Source organism: Garra rufa, chromosome 16, assembly GCF_049309525.1.
Source record: "Garra rufa chromosome 16, GarRuf1.0, whole genome shotgun sequence".
Classification (NCBI taxonomy): Eukaryota; Metazoa; Chordata; class Actinopteri; order Cypriniformes; family Cyprinidae; genus Garra; species Garra rufa.
In genome coordinates, this window is record NC_133376.1 from 14967613 (window position 1) to 14992297 (window position 24685).

Below are 24685 nucleotides of genomic sequence, written 5' to 3' on the forward strand. Positions count from 1 at the left end.
GGTGAAGTAAAACATTAATATTAGAAGAAAAACTAAACTAAATTAAAACGAGAAGTGTTGCTTTTGCAGTCAACTCAACTAAAATAAGATTAAGCTGAAGCACTGAAAGTACTAAATAAATAATACAACTAAAACAGAACTGAATAAAAATAAGTTGAACCTAATTAAAAATGTATAAATAAGGTCAAAAGCAGATCAGATTTTTAAAAATAAATTAAAATGATAACTGTTTATAAAAATAAACTAAATGAGCATTATAAACTAAAACTAGCTGAAGCACTAAAATACTATTTGGAGAGAAAAATAAAAACTAAAACTGAAACCTAAATAGTAATATTAAAACTAGATAAAGTGGCTCAAAATAAACTAAAAAGAAAAAAAGAAAATACAAACACTGAAGAAGCAGAAAAAATAGATTTACAAAAATAACAAATGTTGCCTTTGCAGCTAAAATAATTTTAAGTTGAAGCACTAAAATTACTAACTGTGGATAATTAAAAATAAAAACTGTTAAAAAATAAATTAATAAATTAATTAAACCTAAATATACATGATAAAAATTAAAAACTAAAAGAAACATAAATATAATAAACTACTAAAATTAATTAAAAAAAACTACTAAAGCCAAAATAAAATAAAATAAATAAAAAAGTTGCCTTCACAATTAACTGAAATAAGATGAAGAGTTAAAAAGACAAATTGGAAAAAAAACATTAAAACCTTACTAAAATTAAACTAAAAATAAATAAATAAACAAATAAATAAATTAAACTGAACTAAAACTAAAAAACCATAAATAGAATAAACTAATAAAAATGACAAAATACAAAATAATAAAAATAAAATAATATTATCAATTAACTAAAATAAGTTAAATAACTAAAATGACAAAATGTAAATAAATAAATATTAAAACAGAACTTAACCTAAACTGAAAATAAATAAATAAAATTTAAATAGAAATGGTAACCAAAAAAATTCCAAGATGGTGGTAGAGTTGAGAGAATCGTTAAATATATTTAATTCAGTAGTGATGAAAAAGATCAAAATAAATGGATAAATAGCACTATTTGTGCCATGCATTATGCTTATTAGTGAGTGTTGTCAGCTTAGCAGCATGCTAATGTCAGCATCTACTGGAATCAATTGTGGATTTAAATACAGTTTAGCCTGTGTGGCATTTTCCAAATCAGTCGCCTATGAGGTTCCATTTTAGTGAGCATTTTGACTATGTAGTCAGTATACAGAAAGGCAGCTCACTAGGTTTGTAACAGAGTTAGCATGTCCGTGAGTCTGTGCACTGTGAAGATGTTAATTAAAGCGTGAAGATGACGATCGGTCACAGGAGGTCACAGGAGATGCCGTGATTCCAGAACACACACTGGCTCTCTTCCAAACCCTAGTGAGCTGCTCTGCTGTCTGCTATTTACATGAGCAGATGCTTTACAAAACAGCATCATCAAAACCATACCCCCATGAGTGGCTGAAATATAATGCTCTACAAATACAGTCCATTGACGCTTACTTCAAAATAACAGTTACATTACTTCCAAAGTGGATACTTTAAAGTGGAGAGACTTGGGAGTGTGCATGAAGCCTAAAAATGTTGTCTATATAGGCAGCTCCCTAGGGTTTGGAACGTAGCTAATATATTACAGCAACACTGCGCTTGACACAAAGATTCTCATTAAGGAGCCTGACCTCACCCTGACCTGAAGACCAACGCAGGTAATAACAGGAGAAAGACAATCATTTTTTTTACACATCATTTAATGAAGACAAAGAAACGGCCCTCTGAGACACCACTATATAGAAGGGGTTTGAAAAGGGGTGTGAAGCATCAATAAAACATCTGCTGAAAATTGTCTTTGAATACAGTGTTTAGCCTTCAATCAATTATACTGAAAAAAACATTTTCTTACTCAGTACTAAATATTTTTTGTCTTGTTTTCCATTATAAAATTCTAACATCAACACTAATTTACACCAAATCAAGCTTTTTTTTCTTCTGAATATTAAATTAAAATTAAAACATGACAAAATATCTGTCAATGGGGTAAGAGACATCTTACAATCTTGTTTGGATTTTTCTTTTTTTTTGGTTTGTTTTTACCCCACTGACAGCTATTTTTCATGAACACTTTAAAATAAGGCAACACTATTTAAAATCAATATTTGATTTTAATATAGTATTAGTACAGAGGAACAAACAAACAAACAAACAAACAAACAAATAAATAAATAAATGACTTGATAAAACATATCTGAATAATTTATTAGTATGGAGGAAAAAACCTGTAAAATAAATAATAATAAAAATAAAATAAAAATAAATTTATTAATAAATAAATAAATAAATAACTTGATAAAACATTTTAACTCATTAGTATGGATGAAGAAACCTAAACAAACAAATAAAACAAACAAAGAAACAAATAGGAAGGAAGGAACAAATGAATAAATAAATACATACATACATACATACGTACATGACTGATAAAAGATAAAATATTTGAATGTATTAGTATAGAGGAAGAAATATACCTGACTGACTGACTAACTAACTAACTAAACAAACAAACTAATAAACAAAGAAAAAAACAAACAAACAAACAAACAAATAAATGACTGAATGATAAAACATATCTTAATTTATTAGTGTGGATTAAGAAATATAAACAAACTAACAAATAAATAAAACACATTTTATTAATTTATTAGTATGGAGGAAGAAACCTGCATAAATAAATACATTTTAATTTATTAATATAGACGAAGAAGTCAAATAACAAATAAAACAAACAAATAAAAAACATCCAAATAAATGCATAACTTGATAAAACATTTTTTTTTTAAATTTATAATTTATTAGTATGAAGGGTGGGAGGGAGGGAGGAATGAATGAATGAATGAATGAATGAATGAATGAATGAATGAATAAATAAATAAATGACTTGATAAAACATATTTTATTAATTTATTAGTTTGGAGAAAGAAACCCAAACAAACCAAAAAAAAAAAGAAAAAAAAGAAAAAAAGAAAGAATAATGTATTAGTATAGAGGAAGAAACCTGCATAAATAAATAAATAACTTGATACATTTTTTTATTTATTAGTATGAATGAAGAAACCTAAAAAAAAAAAAAAAAAAAAAATTAATAAATAACTTCATAAAACATATTTTTTATAAATTTATTAGTATGAAGGTAGTATGAAAGAAGAAAAAAAAAACATTTTAATAATGTATTAGTTTGAAGGAAGGGAAAAATTAATAAATGAATAAAAATAATAATAAAATAAAATAAATAAATGACTAAAAGATTAATATTTTAAATTCATTAGTATGGAGGAAGAAATATAACTAACTAACTAACTAACTAAATAAATGACTTGATAAAAAATAAAATATTTGAATGTATTAGTATAGAGGAAGAAATATAACTGACTGACTGACTAACTAACTAACTAAACAAACAAACTAATAAACAAAGAAAAAAACAAACAAACAAACAAACAAATAAATGACTGAATGATAAAACATATCTTAATTTATTAGTGTGGATTAAGAAATATAAACAAACTAACAAATAAATAAAACACATTTTATTAATTTATTAGTATGGAGGAAGAAACCTGCATAAATAAATAAATATATAACTTGATAAAACTTTTTAATTTATTAATATAGACGAAGAAGTCAAATAACAAATAAAACAAACAAATAAAAAACATCCAAATAAATGCATAACTTGATAAAACATTTTTTTTTTTAATTTATAATTTATTAGTATGAAGGGAGGGAGGGAGGAATGAATGAATGAATGAATGAATAAATGAAAAAAAAACATTTTAATAATGTATTAGTTTGAAGGAAGGGAGAAATGAATAAATGAATAAAAAAATAAAAAAATAAATAACTGACTTTATAAAAGATTAATATTTTAAATTCATTAGTATGGAGGAAGAAATATAACTAACTAACTAACTAACTAACTAACTAAATAAATGACTTGATAAAAGATAAAATATTTTTAATTTATCAGTATGGAGGAAGAAAAATAAATAAATAAATAAATAAATAACATGGTAAAACATTTTAATATTTTATTAGTATGGAGGAAGAAACATGCATACATGCTTAAATAAATAAATAAATAAATAAATAAATAAATAAATATTAACCTTTTACAATTAACATATACAATTAATTTTTAACTGAATGTATTCTTACACAATAAGACTACTGCATTTAAATAATCTTATTAATATATTTGTATTAATATATTAGCTGAAATCAACATGAATCATATTTAATAAATGCTTTAGAAGAATTTTTCATTGTTAGTTCATGTTAAATAATGCAGTTAACTAATATTAACAACTGGAACCTTGTTTATTTTTGGTTGTTTCAAGCATAAACTAACTTTTGATAGATTTTTCAAAAATTAAAACATTGCTTCTTTTATTTATTTTTTATTTTTGTGTGTGTGTGTGTGTGTGTGTGTGTGTGTGTGTGTGTGTGTGTGTGTGTGTGTGTGTGTGTATAAATAACAAATTATTGTGGTAATAAAAGAAACCTAAATAGAATAAACTAATACAAATCACTAAATATAAAATCTAAAGCTAAAATAAAATGTTAAAAAAACAAAAAAACAAAACAGTAGTACAAATGACTAATTAAATTAAACAAAACAAAGTAAAGTGAATTGAAACTAACTAAACTGAATATATAAAAATAAAAGCTAATTGAAAAAATAATACTAAAAAAAATCCATTGTAAACGAAAAAATAAATGTGGTATTAAGTATTTCCATCGCAAAAAGAAAATGAACTGTTGTTCGTTGCTTTTAACACGTTTATCAAACAATCTGTTCATATCTAAGTGGGTGTTTTTTATCCATAATAAGCTGCTATGCAGACTAGACTTTATGCTGATGCTCAAAAGTCTGATTACGGCCGGCCTACACATACAAACCCAAAAGCACTGCAAATGATGACAGATCTGCACCACTAATTACCGCTAGCGTGTATCGCTCTCTCCCTGTGCAACCGTGATGCTGATCATCATTGTGATGCTGCCTGGGCTCCAGATGTCTCAACTTCTAAGCACGATGTCAGTGACAGTATGCCAACCTCATTTGATCTTTCCCCTTTTCTCTCTCTGTCCATCATTTCGCAGGGGAAACCCAGACACTTTGATGAAACTATTGCCATCAAGCATGTTCACCAGTAATGATCTCACAAAAACACAAAGATCTCAGTGTGGGAACATCATGATGGACAGAAAAGAGGGGAAAAAACTGAGAGAGGGGCAATTCTGAGATCAAAGCAGTAGTTCACCCAAAAATAAACAATGTTGTATACTCACCCTCACGTAGTTCCAAACCCGCATAAATATGGTGCTTTCTTTTCATTTTGTAAATGTAATTTTATTTCACCATTAAGACATTAGGGTGAGTATATAACAATTATAATTTTTGGGTGAAATAGATCTTTAACAATTGCTTTGTACAAATGAATATCCTAAAAAAGGCACACTTGACCTCCAAAATATATATCTGTATACCGGTAGGGTAGGTAATCACAGCATGCTGAAACACAGACGTATCACACATCTACGAGTAAGATATTACATTCATACAGTTCAATGGCTAATGTGTAAAAGAAAAACAACAGAGTGTCTTTAAAAACCCTCTTTTGCACAAAACTGCTTTCTTCTGCCAAGGATTAAAATCTCAGTTTGAGAGTTTAATATCTGTGCCCAAGCCTACGTTACTAATTCGAAAACATTACTTTAGAACTAGTAATGATGGAACAATGACTTGCTTCATTGAAATCTTATTGCATTACTGTATTCAAAGCTCACTGTATTATGTGTGGTACAGTATTATGAGAGAGAGAGAGAGATGAACTGAGCGGGATTACGAGTGTGATTACCTGCATCTGATACATTTATTCTTCATCTCAATCTCATATTTACAGTAAAACATTAGTTTGAATGTCCACTGAGGAAAGCGATATCTTTGTTGAACTATCCTTTAATCTGTTAAGGGTTATTTTCATTGACAGAACTGCTCAGTGCAATATAAAAGTCTTTACTGTTGACTTACTTATAATAGCTTATAAATTACACTTATAAGCTCCTTTTGCACCTTATTCTTTTTGCATTTGCACTACTCTGTGCGGTTTGCACTCTCTGCCATGTACCCTTACTCGTATATTGTTTTTTTATATATATATTATATGTATAATTGTATTTATTTGTATTTTTAAATTCCTACCTTTTGTGTTTAATGTTACGTATATGCACCTAGGGTCTGAGAGTAACGCAATTTCAACTCTCTGTATGTCCAGTACATATAGCAGAATTGACAATAAAGTTGACTTTGACTTGAAAAAACCCTATTTTGCGCAAAACTACTTTGTTCTCAGTTTGACAGTTTAACAGCTGAGCCCAAGCCTCCGTTACTAATACGAAAACATCACTTTAGAACTAGTAATAAAGGAACGATGAGTTGCTTCATTGAAATTGGATTGTATTACTGTATTAAAAGCTCGCTGTATTATGTGTAGTACAGTATTATGAGAGAGAGAAGAACTGAGCGAGTGTGATTACCTGTATCTGATACAGCATTCATTTTTTATCTCAATCACATATTCACAGTAATAAATGTCCACTGAGGAAAGCGATATCTTTGTCACTATCTTTTAATCTGTTAAGGGTGATTTCCAATGACAGAACTGCTCAGTGCAATATAAAAGTCTTTACTGTTGACTCACTCATAAAACAGTCTCTTGTTGCTATCTAATAACAGAATAATGTAACTAAAATCATCACGAAAACACACACAGTTTCCGAATAAGAAATACTACTATTAAATACTACTATTATTTATAGAAAATATTATTGAATAATATTTAATAAACAACATTAACCATCATAACAGTTGCAAGGCAATTTAGTCAAAAGTACAAAGGCAGCGCTCTGATATATGGCATTAAATTTATGTCAAAAATAACATGGCGAGATTTTGCCTTCAGCCAAAACTATTTGCTCTGGAACAAATAACAGATTAAAGATTAAAGACCGCTGAATAGATTCACGCGAAGTAATTATATCTCATGTTTAACCATTATAGAGACATCAGAGCCAGCAGCACATTCCAGAAGATGTGGCCGAGATAAGGCTGCTCTTGACGGGTTCATGAGTCCCATGATCTCACATCTCCAAAAACACTAAAGCAAATTTTCAAACAGACATTATCTTTATTAACAAACCGCATATTTGAAGTCTAAACAAATACATTCTTGCCTAAAAAAACTCTTAAAACTACATTCCCAGACACAAAAACAGTATTGTTTATAAAATTAGTAGATTTAGGCATCCGTCATGACACTGTGAGAAAGATCACAAACGGAGTGATACGAGTGGCGAAACGTTCTGCCATCGCTTTAATAACGCAATCTTATCAGCCAGTCATATTTGAGGACCAGAAAGAACTGTTTTGTACCCTCGCTGATGCTCCAGAAGAAAACCAATGCTTTAAGAGCCTGCAAACTTTTGAACAGAATGAAGATGTGGACATTTTTCTCATTTTGCCCTTCAGAAGCTACAGAAGATACTAACATGTTTTCCAGAAGACAAAATGAGTTACATTTTCCCTGATATTCAATCAGGGAAAATGTAACTTTACACCCCTCGGTTCTTAATGCAGCATATTTCCTTTTGGAGCTTTTGGAGTGTTTGAACCTTCTGTAATAGCTGCATATGAGTCTCTCAGTTGTCCTCAGTGTGAAAAGATGGATCTAAATATCATACAGTCATTAGCTGCATTTCCATCCACCAATTTTTATGCGCATTTTGGAATATCACATAAAAAAATCTCTGAATGGAAACGCGAAGATGCGCATAAATTCTAAAAATGCGCATAAAAAACTTATGCGCACAACTGAGTAGGATAAACTTTTTATCCGATAAGAATAAATGCGCATAAACTACGATGGAATCACTTTTATCCGAATAAATTCCTCCATGCGCATCAAAAAAGTCATGTGACTTTGCATGCTGGAATGGGATAACTTGACTAACCAGCGGACCCATCTTGTTGCACCGCATCAGAAATTATGTTTTGGTCATTCTGAAATGCTTCCTTCAGCGGTTTCGTCACTTGCCCACCACGGCACCGGCCCTGCCGTAGTATTAGTTTAGTTCAGTTAGAGAACTGGCAGGAGTCCAGTGAGGTAAGAAAGGCAATACATTGACGAAAGATTTAGTTTTGAAACAAGATGCAAAACCGCTGTTTTAAAAGTATTTTGGATTTTAAAAAGGCCTGCTGACTGCTGACGTTAATCTAAAAGGTGATTTTGGAAGCTTATTGATAGAACATTCATTTCTTATTTACTTGGTTCCACCGTGTTTGCTGATTTTCAGTAGGCCTGTTTTTTTTTTATAATTAAACTTTGTGGAAGTTTGTTAAGTTTTTTGTTGTTGTTCTTAATAAATTTATTATTCTATGTTTCATTTAGACTAAGTGAATTTATCGTATTGTTTTGTTGTTGTCCATTCAGTCAGTTAGCATCAAATTGCCGCAAATTTGAAAGTAAAAGTAAAATGCTCACGGACATTTCAAGCTTTTCAAAAGCGAAGAAAAGCGTGGGGACGAGAGAAAACTTTAACGAACTATCCCCCAACCTTTTCCCTCGGTGTACCGGTATTGCCTGTGTTGTCACACGTCAATTAATCGGTGGGAAAATGTCCTCACAGTCACATCCCTACTGCAAGTGAAAGGATATTTCATATATATTTCATATATAATGTTTTATGCGACACTATATATATATGTATATGTATATATATATATATATATATATATATATATATATAAAATCCTACAGTTTTGGAAGGACATTAATTTTTATTTTTTTTTTATTTTTGGGTGATCTATTCCTTCCTTGGGCGATCTGCTGCAGTGTGACATTATTTTCATGATAATTAAGCACATTTCCCCTTCATTATCCTCATTACTTTAATGCATCTAGGCATTTTACTGACAATGTTTTTTTTTTTTTTTTTTTGTAATTATCATTATTCTCAATGGAACTTCTCATTAGATTGTCATTAACGTAAAAATTTAAATAAAATCTTAATGGTCCTAAAAATGGTCCATAAATAGGCTTCATGTTCTTTAAGCAAAACATTGCTTCAAATATATCCTGATATTTAAGGTGAAAAAAATAAGACCAGCAAAGTAGATTCACTCATTGATGTACTAAGAGTAAGTATTGGTTGTTATCTTACAGCCAAGACAAGCCTGAATAACACATGGGCGTCACGCACCCTGACATCATGTTTAAGTGCCCACCTGACCCTTCGCCTTCAAATGCACTTGGTTTTTGTAAACACACCCCTTCATTGCATCATTAATCAATGCGAACTCACACACACATACACAAACCTGAAGTGGTTTTACTCTAAGTGGTTTCCGAGCCCGTGGCCTCAAGGAAGAAAGGTATTAAAAAATCCTTCAGATATTACGAACACTCAAGTGTGCAAAATGCAGTGCACACTCAAGTGTGGCAGATGACCCAATTTCCTTCACACTAGACGGCATGTTCACGCTGTTGTAATGAATGATTAATCTCACATCACATGATGGGGACTTACAAGAGCCTCAGGAGAAAAGGCCTAAAGGCTCATGCATGTGTTTTAATGCACACACTAATGTGTGTTTGTGCGAGCAAGTCGTCTGTACTGGTTTGAGTACATCCACTTGCTGTGGCTGATGTAAACAGAGCTTAACAAATGGGTCTGAGCAGAAGACACCAATCCCGAAGGACACGGCAAGCAAAGACATCGCTCGGCAAGGGGATACTGTCTTAGGAAATGAAATGGAAACAGTTATTGAGTATGTGTGAGTTTAATGAACAGAATTAAGACTTCTTTCATTACCTTCATGTCCTCACAACATCAGAAAGATCCCACTTTCACTATACAACTCATTTCTAAACAAGGATTCTCTTAAAGGGATAGTTCACCAAAAATGCTAATTCTGTCATTAATTACTCACTCTCATGTCGTTTCAAACCTGTAAGATTTTCATTCATCCTTGGAACACAAATTATTGTATTTTTGATCAAATTCAAGAGATTTTTGACCCTGCATCGATAGCAACGCATCTGATACGTTCAAGGCCCAGAAAGGTAGTAAGGACATTGTTAAAATAGTCCATGTGACAGCGGTTCAACCGCAATTTTATGAAGCTACGAGAATACTGTCGTGCACGAATAAATTCCAGAATGTCTTTAATTTCTTATAAGCTGTGAGTATGCCATCCATTTGTAAAGATAATGTTATAAACATGACACGAAGTGTGTCTTTTGGGTGTTATTGTAGTACAGTCCCTCTGGTTTCCCTGTGCTCAGCTGAAGTGCAATATCTTGTACGTGCTCTGGCCTCGATCTCACTCCACGTCGAGGATATGTTCGCTTTACTGAGCTATCAAATGCCAACACGCAAGAAATGTCACTGCAAAGCAAAGATGTGCATAAGAGAGAGAGAAAGCGACAGTGAGAATGAGCCACAGGAAGTGACAGGCAGGGTTTGTTGAGTCTTGCCCAGAGATTGTGTTAAAGCACACAGCAGATTTAGCTCAACAGAACGAGTGCGTGCTTGATAAACTATGATAGAAAGAAGGACAAATCTGCCGTGACATCAGACAATCCTTTAAAATCATCCTTGGATATATTCAACGTGTCTGTTCAGTCACTGCAGCTTTCAGAGCTTTTGTTTAAGGACAAAGTTAACCAAAAATGTCACTTCTGTCATCATTTACTATTATTGACTTTGGAAGAATCCTTGAAGAATCTCTGCTCTTTTTCCCTACAATGAAACCTTGTCTATCAATCTGTGAGTGTCTTAACTCACCAGTGCTGGATCTGATGGTTTCGTTCCCCACGGTTTGTCCCAGCAGGTCATACTGGTTTAATCTAGAGCTCTCCTCTTCTACCACCACAGAGTTGGATGCGTTCTTTGTCCAGGTGTACGTCACTTCTGTTGTTGTGTAAGCATCTGTAGGATTGATTTCCGGGAGCCACAATTAAAACTTTATCTTGATGATTTCAAACTTTAAATCAGTACAAGAAAGATTCTACACTGTTACTCACAGCTGCCAAATTTGAGAGGACAGGAGTGGAAGTCCATGGGGAAATCTTCAAGATGCATCGGACACTCAGCATGCACCGTCAATCTGTGATTTACATTCACAAACACAACAAAAGCAGACATTTAGGCAGTGTTAATTTTGACAGCAAATTTGGATGTAGTCTTAGTCATAGTCTTTTGACTAAATGCCATTTAATTTTGATCTTATTTTAGTCATCTGGATTGTTTTAGTTTTAGCCTAGTTTCAGTTTTAGTCTGGATTTTAGGCTAAAATCTAATGGGTTCATTTACAGTGTAATGCATTTATTAAGCATTTCTCTAAAATTACCAAACTCATTGGTTTTAACATGATAGACACAGATTTAACTGCTGTGACACACAACATGCTTTTACATTAAAATGAAATAAAACCACTTCTCATTAAGAAACAAGAACATGGTCTTCTTTTCAATGAAATGCCAGTGGTTATATAATTATGCATTCTTTATAACAACCTGTTTACCACGTTCTTCACTCTTTCAAGCAGACATATTTATTTATAAAAATAAATTTAGATTGATCTTTATCAGGACTACTAAATTGATTCAGTCAAAAGCAGTGAGTGATTTTCTGTCTCTTTTTTTTCTTTATTAACATTAATGTCAATTAGGCTGCTGTCCCTTTAAAACCAAACACACGAATGCAATGTACTGAAACTGTTTACGTTCACCTAAGACGACCGAGTGTGTTTACATGAATACTTAACAAAACGGACAATTCAGCATCATTTTGTGTGTTTTTCTCCATTCATTTGACACAAAAGAGTACTCATGTGCTGTGCGAGAGGTGCTGCTTCAGTGTCTGTGCTCAGAAAACTCAATCAAATTGAGTTCTCTTTTGCGTTGTTAAATTTATCTCTGCTCTTCTCTTACTCCCAGATATTGACATTTTTTAACGTTTTCTGAGATGTGCAGCAAATGTATGCCAGCTTATGTCCTAGATCAATAGGCTATGATACAGTTCAAATGTGCGCATCTAACTTCCTAACCATGCAGCAGATTCATTCTGAATGAATCTCTTCCCAAATCGTCCCTCCCTAACATTTTCGTCTTGTTTTTATTCAATGCCAAAAATAGATTTTAGTCAAAATTTTTGTCATTCAAAACGAGTTTTCATTTTGTTATCGTCTCGTTTCTGTCTGTGAAAAAATGTTGGTGAAAATTCTGATGAAAATAACTCAACTGATTTTATGCCATATACACTATACATACAGTCACAGTGGAGATTAAAATTAGAGAACAATCTACAGTCGTGGCCAAAAGTTTTGAGAATGACACAAATATTAGATTTCACAAAGTTTGCTAAACTGCTTTTAGATCTTTGTTTCAGTTGTTTCTGTGATGTACTGAAATATAATTACAAGCACTTCATACGTTTCAAAGGCTTTTATCGACAATTACATGACATTTATGCAAAGAGTCAGGATATGCAGTGTTGGCCCTTCTTTTTCAGGACCTCTGCAATTCGACTGGGCATGCTCTCAATCAACTTCTGGGCCAAATCCTGACTGATAGTAACCCATTCTTTCATAATCACTTCTTGGAGTTTGTCAGAATTAGTGGGTTTTTGTTTGTCCACCTGCCTCTTGAGGATTGACCACAAGTTTTAAGATCTGGGGAGTTTCCAGGCCATGGACCCAAAATTTCAACCTTTTGGTCCCCGAGCCACTTAGTTATCACTTTTGCCTTATGGCACGGTGCTCCATCGTGCTGGAAAATGCATTGTTCTTCACCAAACTGTTGTTGGATTGTTGGAAGAAGTTGCTGTTGGAGGGTGTTTTGGTACCATTCTTTATTCATGGCTGTGTTTTTGGGCTAAATTGTGAGTGAGCCCACTCCCTTAGATGAGAAGCAACCCCACACATGAATGGTCTCAGGATGCTTTACTGTTGGCATGACACAGGACTGATGGTAGCGCTCACCTTTTCTTCTCCGGACAAGCCTTTTTCCAGATGCCCCAAACAATCGGAAAGAGGCTTCATCGGAGAATATGACTTTGCCCCAGTCCTCAGCAGTCCATTCGCCATACTTTTTGCAGAAGATCAATCTGTCCCTGATTTTTTTTTTGGAGAGAAGTGGCTTCTTTGCTGCCCTTCTTGACACCAGGCCATCTTCCAAAAGTCTTGGCCTCACTGTGCGTGCAGATGCGCTCACACCTGCCTGCTGCCATTCCTGAGCAAGCTCTGCACTGGTGGCACTCAGATACCGCAGCTGAATCCTCTTTAGGAGACGATCCTGGCGCTTGCTGGACTTTCTTGGACGCCCTGACGCCTTCTTAACAAGAATTTAACCTCTTTCCTTAAAGTTCTTGATGATACTATAAATTGTTAATTTAGGTGCAATCTTAGTAGCCACAATATCCTTGCCTGTGAAGCCATTTTTTATGCAACGCAATGATGGCTGCACACGTTTCTTTGCAGGTCACCATGGTTAACAATGGAAGAACAATGATTTCAAGCATCACCCTCCTTTTAACATGTCAAGTCTGCCATTCTAACCCAATCAGCCTAACATAATGATCTCCAGCCTTGTGCTGGTCAACATTCTCACCTGAGTTAACAAGACGATTACTGAAATGATCTCAGCAGGTCCTTTAATGACATCAATGAAATGCAGTGGAAAGTTTTTTTCGGGATTAAGTTAATTTTCATGGCAAAGAAGGACTATGCAATTCATCTAATCACTCTTTATTACATTCTGGAGTATATGCAAATTGCTATTATAAAAACTTAAGCAGCAACTTTTCCAATTTCCAATATTTATGTAGTTCTCAAAACTTTTGGCCACGACTGTATGAATACTTGTCAAAACATGTCTGACATAATAATCAATGCATTTCAACAAAAAAAAACCTTTATTTTGTGGAAAACACAGTGATCAGATTAGAGAACAATGACTACTGTAGCACGAAAGAAGATTACAAATAAATTTTGGAGGGAAATTTTGCAGCTGTGAAATTAGCAGGAGGTGTAGAGGCCCTTGATTTGAATGACTTCAGCCTATCTGCAGTCGCAGGACATCACTAGTTTCTCAGACTGCGTTGGTGTGATCTTGGTCCACTCTTCTTCCACAGTTTGGTAACTGTAGTGGGTTTCTTAGCCATAACTTTGTCGTCAAGGATTTTCTAGAGATTTTTAATTGGGTTTCGATCAGGACTCTGGCCTGGCCATTTCATTATTTCAGTGTTCTTAGCTTCAAGGAACTGCTTTACTGGTTTTGCAGTGTGACGGGGGCATTGTCTTGCATGGAAATTGCAGACTGATTGAGAGATGCTTGCAGGGAAGGAACTGCATGTTGCTGAAGGAGGTTCTAATAAACATTTGTATTTACCCTACCATGTATCTGTATAAGAGGCCCAACTCTTGCTGCAGAAAACATCCCTCAAACCATGACACTTCCTCCTAGACCTTTTACTCACTTTGGGTCCAGTCTTTCCTAAGTCTGACATAGAACAAAATGTTTTCCATCAGACCCAAATAAATTAAACTTGCTCTCATTACTAAAGTGAACTTTGGAGCAGTTCTCCTCTATCCACACAACATGTTCCTCAGCAAAGGTTAGTCTAGCCTTTTGATTCTTTCTGCTGATGAGAGGTTTGTTCACTGCAGAGTACTCTTTTAGTCTGACTTCTCTTAAATATCCAGAGACAGATCCTTAATCTGTTTAGCATTAAACTGGCTAGCAATTCCAGCTGCAGTGTTGAACCGGGTGTTGCAGTGTTGAGTCTCTGCATTATCCTGTCTTCTTGTGTATTTGTCTTACATGGACCAGCCTTTTTGGGGGACTTGAATGAATTAGCGTTATTGTAAACCTGAAATATTCAAGAAATCACAGATTTGGAATGACCAACTTCTCTTGCAATGGCTGAAAGGGTCATTCCTTTGGCCTTCATCTGGACAACCTACTTTTGAAGGGTTTCAGTCACTTAAGAACAGCTCAATATCTTGCAAAGTCAGTGAAAAATGGCTTTCATTTGGACTGGCAGTTAAATAGGATTTGTCAGATAATTAAGAAAATTAGCACCAGGAGTCAGTCTTTTTCAAATATCTAATTTAAGCTTTTTAAACTGTGCTTCAGAATACATTCATTTATGAAATATGCTTAAAAACTGTGATTTTACTCCTGTTAGGATAACTTCAAATTGGACTAAGCAGTGGCCTCGATATTTAGGAAATTGTAGGTGGTTCTCTAATTTTGATCTCCGCTGTATATACAGTATATATTTATATGTATATATATATATAGTTTGGGGTAAGTGAGACTTTTGACAAAAAATAATGAATTATTTGGCAAGGACACATTAAACTGATCAGAAGTGACAGTGAAGACAAAAAATGCTGTGCTTTTGAACTGACCATTCATCGAAAAAACCTTGAAAAAAATGTTTTTCGGTTTCCACAGAAAAATGAATCAGCTCAAATTTTTTAACATTGATATTAATAAGAAATATTTAGGCAGCAAATCAGCATGTTAGAATGATTTCTGAAGGAACATGTGACATTGAAGACTGAAGTAATGCTGAAAATTAAACAAGAATAAATTACATTGAAAATATGTAAAAAAAAATAAATGGTTATATTATATAAGAGCATTGAAATTACGGCGACATTCAAAATGCTGCTTAATTATGAATACTCAATAAATCAACAGTCCCTTATAGTATTTCTATAATCTATAGTATTTCTATTTATCTATTTTCACATCCATTTCTCCTCTATTTCACTCTGTCTGCTGCTTTCTCTCTCTCTCAGTCTCTCTCCTTTTTTCTTCCTGCGCTTCACGGCTGAGTCAGACTCTCATTGATTTGGCAGTGGCGAGGAGCATTTGTGCTCACAGGAAGAGCTGGGAGCGAGAGAGCGATTTAGATGAGAGAAAAAAGCAAAAGAAAATTGAGAGGGTACGTGTTGGAGAGTGTCATGATGTGTTCTGGAGCGGCGTCAGGATGAACAGAGGCGAGAGCGAGTCATTATGAAAGGCTGTGTTGTTTAGGGCTTGTGTACATGACACGCAACAATATATCACAGATTCTGCTCTTCCTGTTTTATCTGCAGGTAATTAAGGAGATTGATAAGGATGTTCGCAGACTCTTGAATATGTCAATTATAATGAGAACTGCACTTTACTAAGAGAAAGTTACTTGTTTCAATGAAATCGGCAGTGTCAGATTTCTGAAAAGAGATGAAACATGTTAATTAGTGGCTAAATCAATATGGCCGCCTTTCATACCATGGAATTACTGTGAATTATTCTAATTCTCGGGAGTACAAGGTGATTTAGGGATTTACATGAGGAATGACTCCATTTGCCAGCCACAATAGGAGCTAAATGGATCATTTACCAAAAAAAAAAAAAAAAAAAAAATGAGGAACAGATCAAAAATATTTACTGAAAATTCACTGGAGGGCAAGATTGCTTCAGTTTGGGTATGTTCCTTATACAAAAATGGAAAGAAGACATGGATATTTCACAAGATCATAGGCCTTATTTAGATTTTGACAGTGTGAACAGACAATAAAACCATAAATCTTATTTTAAGGCTGATCTGACTGTCCGACTTAATTTTACAAAAATATTAGGGGTTTAAGACAATTAATATTCATTTAAATTATTGGATAATAACAAAGCTTGAATTAGCATACAGATGAGGTTAAAAGATTACATCCTCTGTTCAGAATCTGCAAAATGTTTTTTTTTACTATGTTATTTAGTACTGACCCGAATAAGATATTTCACATAAAAGATGTTTACATACAGTCCACAAGAGAAAATAATTTAAATTATAAAAAAACGACCCCATTCAAAAGTTTACATCCCTTGATTCGTAATACTGTGTTCTTACCTGAATGATCCACAGCTGTGTTTTTTTTTTTGTTGTTTAGTGATAGTTGTACTTGAGTCCCTTGTTTGTCCTGAATAGTTAAACTGCCCACTGTACTTTAGAAAAATCCCTCAGGTCCAACATATTCTTTGAATTTCCAGCATTTTTGTGTATTTGAAACCTTTCCAAGGGACTGCTTGCAAATGCTTGCAAAGGTTCAAATGCATCTAGCGCCCAGGGGTGAAAACATTTGGATTTTGAAGATCAGGGTAAATTTAACTTATTTTGTCCTCTGGGAAACATGTAACTATTTTCTGTAGCCTCTGAAGGGCAGTACTAAATAAATATGATATTTAGGCAAAATAAAAAGAACAGCGGGCAGTTCAACTGTTCAGGAAAAACAAGGGACTCATAAACAACTATCACAAAAAAGAAGAAAAAAAAAAAACATCATTCAGGTAACAACAGAGTATTAAGAATCAAGTGTATGTAAACTTTTGAACGGGGTCACTTTTTATAAATTCAACTATTATTTTCTCTTGTGGATTATATGTAAACATTTTTTATGTGAAATATCTTATTCAGGTGAGTACTAAATAATAACATGCATTTTGTACTGTATGATCCCTCTTATTTTGGTAAAATAATTAACATTTTGCAGATTCTGAAAGGGGGATGTACACTTTTGACACAAAATCAGTGTTTTTGCCCCATCCTAATTTACACTGTCCGCCATTTTCTCCATGGTCAAGCTGCTGTAGTGACAAAGTCCCTTAAGCAATGCAAGTGTTTTGTAGTTGGATGTGAAAGTGAACATAAGGGTCTTTATTTTCTCCAGACATTAGAGGCACTAAGGATGCAGTGGATTAGTTTTGTTTTAGATGATAACGTGCCACCGAATACACAAAAAACAGATGAGAGGGGTGGAGTGAGCAGTAGCTCATTATCATTTAAAGAGGCATGCACTGAAATGGGTCACTTTGAACATAGCCAGAGGTGGGTAGAGTACCCAAAATCTGTACTCAAGTAAAAGTACAAGTACTTATGGAAATATTTACTCAAGTATGAGTAAAAGTTTCAATCTTAATAGTTACTTGAGTAAGACTAAAAAAGTATCCGATGGAAAAAGTACTCAAGTAGCTAGTTACTATATAGTTAGATATGAAGTGAAGACCCTGAATTTTATTTGTGTATGCGTGTATATATATATATATATATATATATATATATATATATTTACACACACACACACACACACAGGGCTCGCAAAATTTCTGGTAGCCCTTCGGGCAGGTACTCCTTCAGATTTTGGTAGCCCGAAAATTAATTTAACTAGCCCAAATAAAAAAAAATAAAAAGACCTTTTTTTTAAATATAGAAAATCAGATAGGATTCTTATCAAAAATGTTTTTAATACACAAATATAAACAAATATCAAGGAAGTAATTTTATTTCATTATATTTATTTCATTTAGTGTATCTGCAGAATTTTTAAATATTAATTTAAAGCAATTCATAACCATTTTAAGATCTGCAAAAGTAAAATAAACAGTAATGGGATTGGACAATGTAAAGTAGAATATTAAGCCATAAAATGGCATGATTTAAAATTCAGATACAGTTTCACACAAAAACAAAATATGTTACACTATGGCATTTCATCCTTTTTAACATTAAAATGGATAAATTGAGTATATAATTTATTATATTTATTTAAAACATAAATATTGTGTTTGCTGCATACAAACATGGGTCGACAATTGCAATCATTTGACCATAAACAGCTGAAAAAAATGTATTGGAAATGAAAAATTCATTCTTTGTCACGAGGGGGCGCTTAGGGAGCGCTGAAATATTACGGTTTCCATAGTAACAGCTGAACACAAAGCAGCATTAACGCAGTTTTATCAGGCATGAAATGAAAATATCAGCGACATGTTTCTGAGGACAGTAACGGAGGAACGCCATCAAATGTAGCGAAGTAAAAGTAAAGTTTTTTCACTATAAATGTACTTGAGTAAGAGTAAAAGTACCTATCTTTAAATATACTCTAAAAGTACTAGTTACCCCAAAAATTTACTCAAGTAAATGTAACGAAGTAAATGTAATTCGTTACTACCCACCTCTGAACATAGCTGTTTTCGATGAAGTAAAAAGGGTGTTGTTTTACACTACGATTGAGGAATTTTAACCAATGTATGTTAAAGAATCATACCAACTTGTGAAAAAAGGGCATCTGATGTCCCCTTTAAAAGCAGAGCATTTCCTAAAATATGTTACGAGTGGTAACTTTCGAAGCCCTTGAAAAAAAGCAGCACTTAGTACAAATGACACCTTGCGTACCTCATGGTGTACAGCAGGGTGCCGTCATCTTGGATCCGCAGCAGTTTGTTGGGCATGGTCATGTTGTGTGCGACAGATTTCTTCCCGTTGTGAAAGAATGTGTCTGGAGTCCAGATCTTACTGGCCATCAGGTTGTTCAAACGCAGAATATTCATCGGTCCCTCAAACTTCAGCCGTTCATCCTTCCAGCTCTGTCTGAAGAAGACATCAATGGTGTACTCCTGCAAAAAGATGAAACAGAACATTTTAAACACAATTTCATACTTCTGTTGGATGCTTTCTGTCGCTGAGGGCTTGGATGGTGTTTTGTTTGTGATAATTGAGCACACAATACCCTCTTACAGTGACTGACTGCCGGTGAATTTGCTGTTGTGTTGACAATTGTAATAATCCAATCAATTGGACAACCTGCATTTGTGTTCCTTTTCAAGCAAAGCCTTTGAATGCAATTCAAATTCAAGCATTTTCTTGCCTTCAAATGACCTGTGTGTAACATTTTTCTCTCCACTTATTTTTTGCTCTGGTGGATAAGCACAGTTTGCCAGCTGATTTGCAAATGGAGTTTACTGCATTTGAGACTCAAGCACTGTAGGGGAGAATCAATCGCTCAAACCTTTAACTAGTGCTGAGAGTGATCAGATCCCACTCTCGGCTCCATAAGAGAGACTGCGCTTCCCAGAGATATCATTATGAAGCTCATCACGGCTGGTAGAACAGGGAAAACTTTTAAAGAAATATTACAAGAGGGCTTTGGCTTCAGACTGGGAGGTTAAAAGGTAACAGAGTTCTAACTAACAACCAACACGTTTTCAGCAACAAGCATTTTGGCCACAGTGAACATTGAACTGCTGTGTGAGATGACACAGTCGCAGCCAATTAAGACATATTTCAGTAAAACTAGTATCTAGTGCTTTGTACTCGTAATTGTAATTGTTTTTATATGGTATTATATATATATATATAATATAATGCCAGGCCTTCTGACAGCAGAAGGTCTGAGAACCATGGCCACTTTGAATGGCCAAGGACCGCTAAAGAGGCCGTATGACTGACAGGTAAAACAATCACATTTTGTTTTGCCATATTTAGGGTTGTGGAAAATCCCCACAATAACAGACAGTGTGTAAAACTCATCGTCTATGCTGCAAACTTTACATATTTCACATACTTTTAAAAATCCAGTGTTTAGTTAATCTAAATTAAGTTTAGCTGATTAGACCTGATAAACACTCATTGTCACAGTTGTAAACACAACGGATTTCTTTTTCCATGAGGTGGTTTGGTGTCAAAGCATCTTTGATTCCAGGTTGAACAGTTTCCTGTACAATTCAACCAATCAGCTGACAACTTTAAATCTCCTGAAGTGTTTCCAATTTTGTGTATCAAATTGTGCATCAGACGTTCAGCCAAATGTCCTTGGGTGTGAGGTCTGAGGCTAAGACTATATGAATACTTACAATATTTATACGATTTATAAGTATCTGCTCCTTGTTCGTAAACATTGTTTATGATACATTATTTTTGGTTTCAGTGTTTTGAAACATTCATTATAAAAAACTAAGCCAAGCTAGCCTGGAAAAAATCTAGACCCTAATCTATTAAGATTAAGGGTCTGGCATCGAGCAATGAAAAGGGCCTAACTCGAGGGGCGGCACCAAGCATGCATTTGAAACTCTCACTGCACGCAATTGGATAACGCCACGGCCAATCACAACAATACACGGTGTGCCCCATACGCTTAGCTACCAGCGGAGCTAACTGATAGATTAAACTCTTGCCATATCCAGTTGGCAAAACAGCAAAAACGTCCTTCTTGCAAAGGAATGATTCGAGCGCGGTTTTCTGTTCATCTTTTATATGAAAAGCCAAGTCTAACTCGTTCATTGTAGCGGCCAAAGCCGTTTCAAACAACTGGTGTTCATCTGTAGCCATCTTTCAATATTTACTAAATGATTCCGGACGTCGCAGCGCTGTCATCAGTTTAGCTTGCCTCTGGCCTGCCTACATCAGATACACCAATTTGATTGGTTCCCAGAACTGCTTACAAAATGCAGTAACGTGCATCATTGCTCGATGCCAGAATGTCTTGCAGAGACAATTCAAACGGTCCTCAAAAAGCTCTTCAAAAAGCTGATCTGGCATTTAAAATGTTTTTATAATCATATAAAATATGATTTTATTTATTTTCTTTTGTCAATTACTCTACGTCTATTTATCAATAAGCGTGTTGGTCAAGTGGTTTTCAGAATAACTTTTGTTTTGTTTGTTTTTTTAAATTAGTCATTCAGAATCCAACTTCCAACTTTTTTAATTTGTCTGAGCAGGAATTCCAAAGACAGGTGGAGACCACCGGGTAGACTGAGGCTCAAACGGATATGTTGGCGAGGTTTGGACTATTGGGAACAGTACTTTTCTAGATGCTTTGGTGAAAGAAAATAAATGACAAAACAGACAAAAGGTACGGACTAATGCACTTTGAGAGTTCAACATTAAGAGCTCCAACACAAAACTTTAGTCAGAAAATAGTGAATTGATTTGTACCTGAACTTTCAAGGGGACTCAACCCTCTTTCTATTTATGATATATTTCCTCAGTCTGAATTACATTCACACTGGTGTTTTTGGAAATCCACACAAATTAGAATATAACACTAATAATAACAACAATGACAGTAATAGACATATATTGTAAAACAACTGCACTGCAAAATAAATGAAAATAAAAATAAAGCATAACTGGTGGCCACTGCATTCCTAAATTTGTACTAAGTTCACAGCACATGCAATAAACATGTTCACTGCATTCATTCACCTTAAACGGAGATGTTCTGACATGCAGAAAACACTGGATCACTAGCTGATCACCTAAACGAAGTGCGCGCTTCAGTTTGAAACGCGCAACAAAAACAGACTTGAAAGTATTAAACCATCTTGCTCTTTCGGTTTTAGTTCATTTGACAGATACTGTTCCAAAGCATAATGCCCCAAAACATGACTTTAAAGACCTTTTGGTGTTTAAAAGTTCTTTCAGCCAAAAAGTGTAATTTTTAAAATATAATATATTTTAAAAATACACTTTTTGGCTGGAAGACCTGTTGTTTAATATTGTCATGTGACCACGATAATATCGAGACAGTTTTGCTATTGCAATATCACAATATTGATAATATCCTTACATCCCTAATTTTGATATCAACTCCTTCCCACAATCATATCGCAATTCATTTAAAATCTCAACCGATTTAAAATGTCTTAATTTATAATTTATCAGTTTTCAACAGTGCATCCCTAACAAAAACACATAAGGAAATTATTAAAACTTTAGCTAAGACTAAAATTAAAACAGAAAATAAATACAAAATAACACTGTTCTGGACTAAAACCAGATTAAGACTAAAATCAAGTAAAAGTGTAAGCAGTTCAGTTCTAAATTTAAAACACTTTCTGCTACAAAACAGCTTAACCTACTAGCAAATCTTAGTCAAAGCAGTACTAGACTAACAGAAACTCCAGACTGAAAACGATTCCAACACTGAAGCAGAAATAGGTTCTAGACTCAAAACAGCTCTTGAAAAAAATGAAAGCATTTTAAGAATAAAAAACAATCTGACAAGAATCAGTTCCTGATTTAAAACCTGTGCTAGACTAAATTAAATCAGTTCTACAATGAAAGTTCCAGACTAAGAGTTCTTATTCAAAGCAGCTCCAGACTGAAGTATCACACTGTGATAGAGAAGCACTGCGACAGAAGTTTTACAACAGCTCAGGCGGTGTCCGAACACTGCAGGGACTGTAGCCAGCCGCTGCAGGTGCTGTTTTTTGATGGATGTACAGCTCATTCTCTGGCACGTCTCTCGGATCTGGACGTTTCATCCAGTCAGCAATCTGCAATGGTTATGACCGTCTAATTTCTGTCAAGGGGCTTGTATTGTCCCGGCTGAGAATGGTTTATATGAACATCCATTAACAAGTAGAGATGAACCATGAAACCCCACCTCCATGCCATCCCTGCACTCACATTATTAAACACACGCCCACCACATACATGCACACACACACATATCAGGGAGTAAGGGAAATAAAGATAAGTAGGCGTTGAGGTCAGGAGTGTTTATGAGATTGCTTCACAGGTGCTGAGTATGCATTTACATTGGATTATTCATAGACACACTGAAGGAAGCTACTGCTCTTCACTGTATGCCAAATAAAAACGCCATTTGTTATAAAAAAACAAGGTATTCTTTGAAAATTCACTAGTCACAAGGGGTTGGAAGGATCAGCAAGCAATGAGATAATCTGCAAGTCTCAGTAGTCGCAAAAGTAACAGCAGTTGTAGACTGAAAACAGTTTTATAAATGAAAGCAGTTCAAGAATAGCAGCAGTTGTAGAGAGGAAGAAGTTCATGACTCAAAACCTTTCTATACTGAAAGCAGGCCTAGAATAACAGCACATATAGACTAAAATGAAAGCATTTTATAAATGTAAGTAGTCTGACTCAAAACACTTCAATATTAAAAACAGTGTTAGACCTCTAAACTAGGAGTTCTAGTGCAGAAAAGCAGTTTAGGACTGCAGACAGAAGCACTGCGACACAAGACAGAAGTTTTATTACTGCTCAGACACCATCAGGACACTGCAGTGACTGTAGCCAGCTTCATTAAAGATGTGTTGTCTACTTTGTATTATCTTAGTATAATTTAGCAGACCGTGCACAGACTTTCTCTAATCCCATTCAATTAGGACTCCAAACACACAGTGCATGTAAAATATTTCTTTGTTGCGGTGCTACTAAATCTAACACTGAATCTCTGTATTATCTTCTAATAATGCCTTTACCATAAAGCAATTTTTAGGGCTGGGCGATGGGATGATATAAAATGATGAAACAAGTGATTCTAGATTAAACAACACCATAAATGCAATTATTAACACATATATATTAACACATATATCAGTCCAGCAATGACTCTGAGTGTTCAAGTCAATTAAGGGATTTAAATGCTTTTAGGGGTTCAAGCGCATAGCGCTGAAACCCTATTGTAATTGTTAGAATAGCCAAGTATAGCAATTTCCATGTAAAACTAATCCTACAGACCAAACCATAAGTTGTAGAGACTTGAAACTTGGAGGGAAGGTAGTACTCACACGTCTACAACGTCACCAAGGCTCACTCCAATCGGTCTGAAGGGAGCGCTACAGTGATCAAAAGTTTGAAATTGCTTTTAACTCCTAAAATGTCAGTCGCAGGCTCAAGTGTCTTATGTCATTGGAATCCTTGGCTCACGCCGTCAGATTCGATCGTGAGCATGGCAAAATTTTTTGATTT

The 24685-nt window shown here is 34.2% G+C and overlaps 1 protein-coding gene across 1 annotated transcript in view; it reads right to left on the reverse strand.

Moving 5' to 3' along the window:
• Positions 1–24685, reverse strand: part of gabra2b (gamma-aminobutyric acid type A receptor subunit alpha2b) — a 190211-nt gene that overhangs the window by 108267 nt on the left and 57259 nt on the right. The window contains exons 5-7 of the mRNA XM_073820198.1: positions 19361–19581; positions 11164–11246; positions 10925–11068 (exon numbers count right to left, since the gene is read on the reverse strand). Coding sequence (XP_073676299.1) covers positions 10925–11068; positions 11164–11246; positions 19361–19581 — 448 coding nt within the window. The remainder of the gene's footprint in view (positions 1–10924; positions 11069–11163; positions 11247–19360; positions 19582–24685) is intronic.